Source organism: Oncorhynchus mykiss, chromosome 1 (assembly GCF_057628025.1).
Source record: "Oncorhynchus mykiss isolate SJ-2025 chromosome 1, ASM5762802v1, whole genome shotgun sequence".
In the NCBI taxonomy this organism is placed as follows: Eukaryota; Metazoa; Chordata; class Actinopteri; order Salmoniformes; family Salmonidae; genus Oncorhynchus; species Oncorhynchus mykiss.
Genome location: NC_143022.1, coordinates 78,896,698 through 78,906,224, shown reverse-complemented (window position 1 = coordinate 78,906,224; position 9,527 = coordinate 78,896,698). Strand labels below are relative to the sequence as shown.

Sequence of the window (9,527 nt, the reverse complement as noted above, 5' to 3'; positions counted from 1 at the left end):
CTGTTCAGACTTGACAGGTCAATGATTGGACACACAAATAATGCTGACTGACCATCATTACCAAAGTTCAGTCTGTATAGGAGGGAGTCAAATGTAGTGGCATTTCTACCCTGGGAAGAAAGTTAACCGTGTACATTTCACCACCAGGGGGCAGAGTGGTCATACAATTAAGTGTGAGGCTACGTAAGAGCAGTTGAACCATTTCTTAGTATTTAGAAGTTTATTCCAGTTTTTTATGCATTCATAGAATTGTCTGCTTTATCTGGACTTCCTCCTTGATTTTATTTCAAAATGTGTTAATGACTAGTGGGAGTTGTATGAGCTGCTGCTGATCTTGATTGAACTGATTTGCAATAATTTAATCAACACATGAACATTATCAAAGTATTTCTTTCAAGTCATCCACGTAATAAATAGCAACACAATTACAATCTAGTACACAAGACAAAAAGGATTAGAATAACATTTTATTTTTATAGAATTTATGGCACTTTAGCAGCTATATGGTTTTGCAAAACCACTACTGAGAGCTATTGAAATAAGACCTTTGAGTAGTATTGCTGGGTTAACCTCCACTACCTGGCAATACAGGCACAGGGAAGTTCAAACGGAAATATACATCTTACCACATCATTTTACAACATAAAATAAAACCATCCCATACAAACTGTTGAAGAAAACCAATGATATCACACGCACAAAACAGCAGCTGTCATTGTCATAACTCAACAAATAGGGCAGCAGTCATTAAAATGGTTGAAGCCACTGTACAGTATACAGGTCTGAAGAGGTCAGGCAGGTTTGGTGACCAGTATTTATTTAAACATCATCTCTGCAAGACACTCTGGCCATCCCTTCCCTAGTAGTGACTGCTGTTGACTTTGGTCCCGTACTGAAGCCACCTCACTCTGTCGCTCAACTCACTCCCCCACTAAGCTCCTATTGGTACAAGTCAGAAGATAACCCCAAAACAGTACCCTGCAGGATTAGGCAAACATCCGTGGATCGTTGCACGAAATGAGTGCCTTTTGCTTCCCTTTGATATGTTAAGTAAAAATTGTGCACCAACAACACATTTAAGTCTGTTATATTAAATGAAGTAGCCTTTAATATAGACAACACAAAGAATTCAATAAATCAGATTTTTTTGCATCTGAATAAAGACTTGCTAAAGTTGAAAATGTGCTCTTTATGACAGAATGCTAATTAAGGTCATTATTTTTTTTTTTTTACCACTTTATACTTCTCAAAAAGGCACCGAAGTGGTGGAATGACCCACATGGCTTGCTTTGGAGCTGCACAGTCCTCTCGTACCAGTCCACAGTGTGTGCCAACAACTTTCTAACTATAATACTATGGTGTGGATCTTGAGTGGTATTGTAAAATCAGAAAAAGGAAATGTCTGTTAGAATAATTTGGGTCATACACCATACAGTAAAGTAAAAAAATAAAGACAATGTTCAATAAGAACAACAGTGAATGTATGAAATGACCAGGCATGATTATTTCTGTAGCTTGACAACTATTCCCTCAGACAATATAGCTTGCTCCCTTAAAATATACACTCACTAACACACAAATTGTTGAATTAATCTTTGTGTGTAGTCAGGAGTTGCAGGTAAAACTCTTCATTGCATTTTAAATCTAAATGTGTAGGCGAACATTAACGTTTGATCTGAGGTGGGAGAAAATGGCGTATCTTTGGCATAGAGCTCAGTGTGAATCCCACCCCACCCACACACCTGATTGCATGACTTTATGCATGTGTACACAGGCCTCAACTTCAACTGAGCAGATGACTAACAATGAAACACCAGGAGAGAACGCAACCCCTCTGTCCCTGAGTGACTTTCAACTCTAATATCTGACCAGGGTTGACTAGTTGGGTTAGGTAACGAGATGGATGGAGGTCAGACATATTATACAGTCATTCACTTTGGCATGGAGTCCAGTTCCTGCTTTCTGCCATTTCTATCCAGATTACTTCTGGTCAGTTTGGTGGAGGAGACCAGCAACCCCCTGGTTCTGCTTCTCTCGGTTATTCAAAAGCACTCCTCTCATTTCCTCCATTATCACTGTTGTCACACATCATCTCCTAGTTTGTTGGTAGGGGTCAGACTTCACTGACTGGCAGGTCGGTAGGGTCCAAGTCAAGGGGGGGGTTCTGGTGTGTAGCCCTCAAAGGTGCTGCACCGTCTCCATGGCGACTCGAGTGTGGTGGCAGCAGTCACTTGGACAGGCGTGTCTCCTGCAGTGACAGTCGGGCGTGGCTGGGTCGTGGCAGGAGGCTCATGAAATGCTCGCTGTCCCACGCCAGGCTCCGGGCGTGCGCCGCCCGTGACAGCAGGGCACTCTGGGTAGGGTGGCACTGCAGATATGGGCGAGCGAGGGACGGGGGGCCCCGGGTGGCTGCTGTAGAATGTGGAAGAGGAGGAACAGCCACAGTGCTCCTGCTGAGAGAGGACAGAGGGGTGTGTCCCACAGAATCACAGTCAGACAGGCACCAAGGGTGGTGACGAAAATCTAATTTGGAAAACAGTTGTGAATAGAGTCAGTGGCAGACTTGTGGTGTAGCGGCTGATGCAGCAGCGGTGGTACTAGTAGCAGACAGTAGAAGTGCTGGTAAAGCTGTGACGGTGGTAGTGCAAGTAGTAGTAGCAGTAGTGCTTGTTTTTTTTAAGTTAGTATTTCACTGTCATTTCACTCTCTGTAAAAACAAGAGGGGGTGAGGAATAAAGAAAGACCATGTCAGTGGCCAGTTGGTGGTGTTGTTACGGATCTGCCCCTTTAAAAAATATATATATTTTACATTTTCGCCTAAAATGACATACCCAAATCTAACTGCCTGTAGGTCAGGCCCTGAAGCAAGGATATGCAAATTCTTGGTACCATTTGAAAGGAAACACTGAAGTTTGTGGAAATGTGAAAGGAATGTAGGAGAATAACACAATAGATCTGGTAAAAGATAATACAAAGAAAGAAAAAAAACATTTTGTATAATCATCTTTGAAATGCAAGAGAAAGGCCATAATGTATTATTCCAGCCCAGGTGAAATGTAGATTTTGGCCACTAGATGGCAGCAGTGTATGTGAAATGTTCTAGACTGATCCAATGAACCATTTCATTTCTGTTAAAAAAATTGCCCATGTGCTTAATTTGTTTATTATTAACTTTATGTTCAAAATTGTGCACTCTCCTCAAACAATGGCATGGTATTATTTCACTGTAATAGCTACTGTAAATTGGACAGTGCAGTTAGATTAACAAGAATTTAAGCTTTCTGCCAATATCAGGTATGTCAATGTCCTGGGAAATGTACAACCTCATGGTATTAGCCTACGTTAGCTCAACCGTCCCGTGGAGGTTGTTAAGGAGGGAGCAAGCCAAGTAGCACTTATTAGATGTTAACCCAATCCATTCACCCAGCAAAAACAGTTTGTGAACATAAATAAAATAAAGCCTGATTGCCCATGCTGGCATTTCAAATCCCCCCCCAATCAGTTCAAAATGATATGTAAAACATCAAAGTCATCATAATTCTGTACCATTAATTCAAACATGCAGCCGGACAGAGAACATGTAAAAATGTGCAGTACCAACCGAAAGTTTGGACACACCTACTCATTCCATGGTTTTCCTTTACTATTTTCTACATTGTAGAATAATAGTGAAGACATCAAAACTACGAAATAACATATATGGAATCATGTAGTAACCAAAGAACGTGTTAAACAATCTAAATATATTTTAGATTTAATATTCTTCAAAATAGCCACCCTTTGCCTTGATGACAGCTTTGCACACTCTTGGAATTCTCTCAAACAGCTTCACCTGGAATGCTTCTCCAACAGTCTTGAAGGAGTTCCCACATATGCTGAGCACTTGTTGGCTGCTTTTCCTTCAATCTGCAGTCAAACTCATCCCAAACCATCTCAATTGGGTTGAGGTTAGGTGATTGTGGAGGCCAGGTCATCTGATGCAGCACTCTCCTTCTTGGTCAAATAGCCCTTACACAGCCTGGAGGTGTGTTGGGTCCTTGTCCTGTTGAAAAACAAATGATAGTCCCACTATGCCCAAACCAGATGGGATGGCGTATTGCTGCAGAATGCTGTGGTTACCATGCTGGTTAAGCGTGCCTTGAATTCTAAATAAATCACTGACAGTGTCACCAGCAAAACACCCCCACACCACCTCCTCCATGCTTCATGGTGGGAACCTCACATGCAGAGATCATCACCTACTCTGCGTCTCACAAAGAAAGAGGTCGGAACCAAAAATCTCAAATTTGGACATGTCACACCAAAGGACAGATTTCCACCGGTCTAACGTCCATTGCTCATGTTTCTAGGCCCAAGCAAGTCTCTTCTTCTTATTGGTGTCCTTTAGTAGTGGTTTCTTTGCAACAATTAGACCATTAAGGACTGATTCACACAGTCTCCTCTGAACAGTTGATGTTGAGATGTGTCTGTTACTTGAACTCTGTGAAGCATTTAGAGGTACCTACCTGCAGCAGAGGTAACTCTGGGTCTTCCTTTCCTGTGGTGGTCCTCCTGAGAGCCAGTTTCATCATAGTGCTTGATGGTTTTTGCGACTGCACTTGTAGAAACTTCAAAGTTCTTGACATTTTCCAGATTGACTAAACTTCATGTCTAAAAGTAATGGACTGTTGTTTCTCTTTGCTTATTTGAGCTGTTTGTTCCATAATATGGACTTGGTCTTTTACAAAATAGGGCTGTCTTCTGTATACCACCCCAACCTTCTTACAACAAAACTGATTGGCTCAAACGCATTAAGAAGGAAAGAAATTCTAGGGTTGCTACTTTGAAGAATCTCAAAAAGAGAATTTGTTTAACACTTTGTTGGTTACTACATGATTCCATGTGTGTTATTTTATACTTTTGATGTCTTCACTATTAAAAGAAGAAAAAGAAAAACCCTGGAATGAATAGGTGTGTCCAAACTTTTGACTGGTACTGAAAGAGCAGTTTAATTACATGACAAGAGGCAGACCATTCAACAGAAACACCTACACCATAACGGCCTGTGTGAGAGCAAACAAAGGGCTACGTGATTCTTCAGGTATGCTAGGTCGGTTAGTTCAAGAGCTTCCAAGTGTACATATACAGTGGATGTCATCATACAAAACATAAACATAAACAGCTAAATAGTTATTTATGTGAAGATGATTGTGGTTTAGCTCCCAAAGATAAAGTTAATTCTCATTTTCTAAATAAAGTTTGAATTTAACTGGGTTATGCAAGTCGACGGTGTGAGAGAGTAAACAGAAATACAGGCAGCGGACAGGAAGTAGAACTAGTGACAGGCAAGATGTGAGACGTCTAAGACAGGTATACAGCTGCAGGAGACTGCAGAGACACAGAGAGAGAAAGAGAGACAAGGAGAGTGCGAGTGCACATATGAAGTGATAGACAGAAACAGGAAACAGGTCTGTACAACATTTTTTACACAACACTGCAGCACATCTTAGAGAGGTAGCGTCCCAATTCTCATGAAGTGTGCATTCATACACTCCCTCCCTACGACGCATTTAAAAAGAATTGGGTGTTTCCACCATATTGTCCTTTACTTTTAAATCCATCAGGGGAAGGGAACAAGTGCACACTAAGGTAAGATTCAAATCAGGCTGGCTCCATTATACACCCCTTGGACAATCAATACGAAGACCATCAAAAGGGGAAACCAGTGTTTTATACCTTTTCTAAATTGTGGTAGTACCAGAGATGCGTTAGTACAGATTTCAAATGTGTGTGTGTGTGTGTGTGTGGTAAGGGTTTTCAAAGTTGCAGAGGGATGTTTAAAACGTTTTGTCATCTTCAAATGTTAACAGAGCAACAACAGCAAATTACATTTTATGAATTTAGTAGACGCTCTTATCCAGAGCAACTTACAGGAGCAATTAGGGTTAAGGTGCCTTGCTCAAGGGCAAAGACAAATCTTTCCCCATGTCGGCTCCTAGCGACCTTTCGATTACTGGCCCAATGCTCTAAACCGCTAGGCTACCAGCGGTTAAGAGCGGGATGAGTGGGTGTGGAAGTGAATGGGAGGCCGTGACTAGCTGCAGAGGTCCAGGGAAGTTACTCAGAGTCAGATGAACTCTTGGATACCATGTTTATGTCTCTGCGTGCTGTATGAAGGAAGTTAGCGGTAGTATTGTGAGCCAATGCTAACTAGCATTAGTTGTAATGACAAAGTCTACAGGTACGGTAGCATTGCGAAACTACCACTAACGTCCCTAACACAGCACACAGAGATCAAAAAATGTATCAACGAGTTCATCGGACTCTAAATTCCAGAGTTTCACAGTATCCCTTTAAGATACATTAAGTTAAGGGAATGAGTTTATGGGACTAACCCCAGAGCTGAGGTAGAGCATGAACAGGACGACAGGAAAGGCAAAGAAGCAGAGGTAGAGGAGAGAAGGTCTGAGTTGGAGTTACAGAATGGGCAGCAGGGTGGAGAGGTTAGAGCCCACACAGGGAGGTAATTTACAGTTTGGTTTTTAGGGAGGCAGAGTGGTGACTCTCCAGTCCACTCCATGACATCAGAGACCAAAGGTTAGTGAAAAACAACAGTACAGAGAAGAAGCTTTGGGGAACAGGAGCTGACATACGTGCTGCACTCCCCGATTCGGGCCGTATACCTCTGTATACAGGGGTTCGACAGCCGTCTGGCTTGCCGCATCTGCAACAACACAGTGGACAGCTGGATTAGAGCAGGTTGGGAAGGGCCAGGCTTGCCCACAGTACAGGGGGAAAAGAGAGGGAGTGGAAGAGAAAAGAGGATATGTGGCGACTGCACTACCCATACTATGCCAGGGGGGCTAACACCTACAGTAGAAGGGGGACCAACCTCTACCCTCTGTAGTGAGTACAGAAAGTGACACACTTTACACTCCTCCCTGCATCTTCACTGTTTGTGTGTGTTGGGCTGCCATGAACACGTGACACAAATAGAGAACAGATCAATGTGTTTCTACTAAGGACCAGACAGGCGGGAGACTGAAGAGCCAGAGGGCATGCAGTAGCCCTATAATCCCAGTGACGTGGTGGGTGGTTACGTACTGTGGCTGCAGATCTCCCAGGTCCCCGCTGGGCTACGATGGCCCCAGAGACAGCCTTGATCCAGCTGTGCATCTCCTCTGGACTGTCAGCCTGCAGGGAGAGAGGAGACAGGGGACAAAAGGGGCAAATTGTAAAGGGGGAAAGTCAGAGGTGAGAGAAATACATATACTGAGTGGGATATTTCTTAATATTAATCTAGACATATGTCATAGAAAAAAAATCTGTGTTTAATCTCTTCTCACCTGAATGTAAAAGGTCCTAGAAGTGGTGACAACCTCAAAGAGATTATCCCTCATCATGATGTCACTGGAAATACAAATATAAACAGTGATCAAAATTAAAGTTACATGCAATATATGTGGATGTAGAGGCTTCCTTCAACCATGACAATGCTGAGAGTTGTGCAGTACCTCTGTTTGCACTCCTGAACTTTGTGGACCTCCTTCAATGGAATAATTCTCAGAGGGTCCTTCTCCTGGAGAGAGAGAGAGGGGGGGGGGGGGTCAAGAGGAATATAAGTAATTACATTCTATTTTAAGAACTCCAAATTAATAACAAACTGTTTTAACGTGCTATAGCTCAGTTCTGGTGACTTTTTAAAAGGACATTCTACTCCAAAATGACGGAAATGCTGACGATCTAAAATATAATGTCCACCTCCAGAATCGAGCTAAAGAACATATTATTATTAAATTTTTTCACCTTTATTTAACCAGGTAGGCAAGTTGAGAACAAGTTCTCATTTACAATTGCGACCTGGCCAAGAAAGCAAAGCAGTTCGACACATACAACAACAGAGTTACACATGGAGTAAAACAAACATACAGTCAATAATACAGTAGAAACAAGTCTATATACGATGTGAGCAAATTAGGTGAGATAAGGGAGGTAAAGGCAAAAAAAAGGCCATGGTGGCGAAGTAAATACAATATAGCAAGTAAAACACTGGAATAGTTGATTTGCAGTGGAAGAATGTGCAAAGTAGAAATACTACTTTGTAGTTCGTTCCAGTCATTGGCAGCAGAGAACTGGAAGGAGAGGCGGCCAAAGGAGCAATTGGTTTTGGGTTAAAGTATTTGTAAAAAAAATATTATAACATAGGAGGGGGACCAACCTCTACCCTCTAACCTTAAGTCCATATTGTCAGGTATGCTATTAGCAATAAGCATTATTGAGAGGGGGAAGAGAGAGAGACATAACGTTCTGTGTGGATTTCCAGTGCTTAAGTATGGATTTCCTACCGCCTTGCTGTCCTTTTCCCCCATAGGATTCCAAGTTGAAGAAGACCCGTTTTGATCTCCTTACTAAGGGTTAGTATATCCCCTGATAATGACCCTTTTCGTCCAGTGGAAAAACTAAAAACTATCTGTTACTGGCAGAGAGATGTGGAACTCTTTCTTATAGGTCTATTAACTCATTAACCGCCTGGTGATGTCACCAAGAAGGCCAAAACTGTCAAGCAGTCTTTTCAAACAGCTCTTACACTAAAAGGGCATTATTGTAATTTTCACAATATTATACCAAACTCAGTGTGGACATATATTTAAAAAATATATATATAAAACAAAAAAAGAAATGTTTGAGTACACTGGGCTTTAACCTCATCTGCCCATTCCTGCTATTTACAGGGTTACCGTGGAGACGCTGATGGATTTTACTAAAACCAACCCCCCTCCCCACACACACCAATGTAGCTTCTCTTTCAACATTTTGCTATGTTACAGCCTTACTCTAAAATAAATGACACACAACAACCCTTAATGACAAAGCAAAAACAGTTCATTTGAAATTTTTGAAAATGTATTACAAATTCAAATCTAAAATATCACATAAGTACTCATAAGTACCCTTTACTCTAGAGGTCGACCAATTAATCGGAATGGCCGATTAATCGGAATGGCCGATTAATTAGGGCCGATTTCAAGTTTTCATAACGATCGGAAATCTGTATTTTTGGGCGCCGATTTCCGATCATTTTTAAATTATTTTTTATACCTTTTATTTAACTAGGCAAGTCAGTTAAATAACACATTCTTATTTTCAATGCCTGCCTAGGAACTCAGGGGCAGAACGACAGATTTTCACCTTGTCAGCTCAGGGGTTCCAATCTTACAACCGCACAGTTAACTAGTCCAACGCTCTAACCATTGCACTCCACGAGTAGCCTGCCTGTTATGTGCATGTAGTAGAAGCCAAGGTAAATTGCTAGCTAGCATTAAACTTATCTTATAAAAAACAATCAATCATAATCACTAGTTATAACTACAGATCCAGTTTAGCAGGCAACCAGGTGAAATTATCTCATTTCTCTTGTGTTCATTGCACGCAGAGTCAGGGTATATGCAACAGTTTGGGCTGCCTGGCTCATTGCGAACTAATTTGCCAGAATTTTACATAATTATGACATACATTCAAGGTTGTGCAATGTAACAAGAATATTTAGA

General features: G+C 41.6%; 1 protein-coding gene across 16 annotated transcripts in view; it reads right to left on the bottom strand.

Moving 5' to 3' along the window:
* Positions 1-454: 454 nt before the first annotated feature.
* Positions 455-9,527, bottom strand: part of LOC110529500 (pleckstrin homology domain-containing family A member 1) — a 28,146-nt gene continuing 19,073 nt past the window's right edge. For 4 of the 16 annotated variants that reach the window (XM_036985480.2, XM_090241010.1, XM_090241031.1 and 1 more), the window contains 5 exons: positions 7,494-7,558; positions 7,326-7,389; positions 7,084-7,173; positions 6,633-6,703; positions 455-2,453 (listed from right to left, as the gene is read on the bottom strand). In XM_036985480.2, coding sequence (XP_036841375.2) covers positions 2,228-2,453; positions 6,633-6,703; positions 7,084-7,173; positions 7,326-7,389; positions 7,494-7,558 — 516 coding nt within the window. In that variant the 3' untranslated portion in view covers positions 455-2,227. Of the gene's footprint in view, positions 2,708-4,968; positions 5,368-6,632; positions 6,704-7,083; positions 7,174-7,325; positions 7,390-7,493; positions 7,559-9,527 lie in introns of those variants that run through there. The other 12 variants (XM_036985470.2, XM_036985476.2, XM_036985485.2 and 9 more) reach the window with 6 other exon arrangements.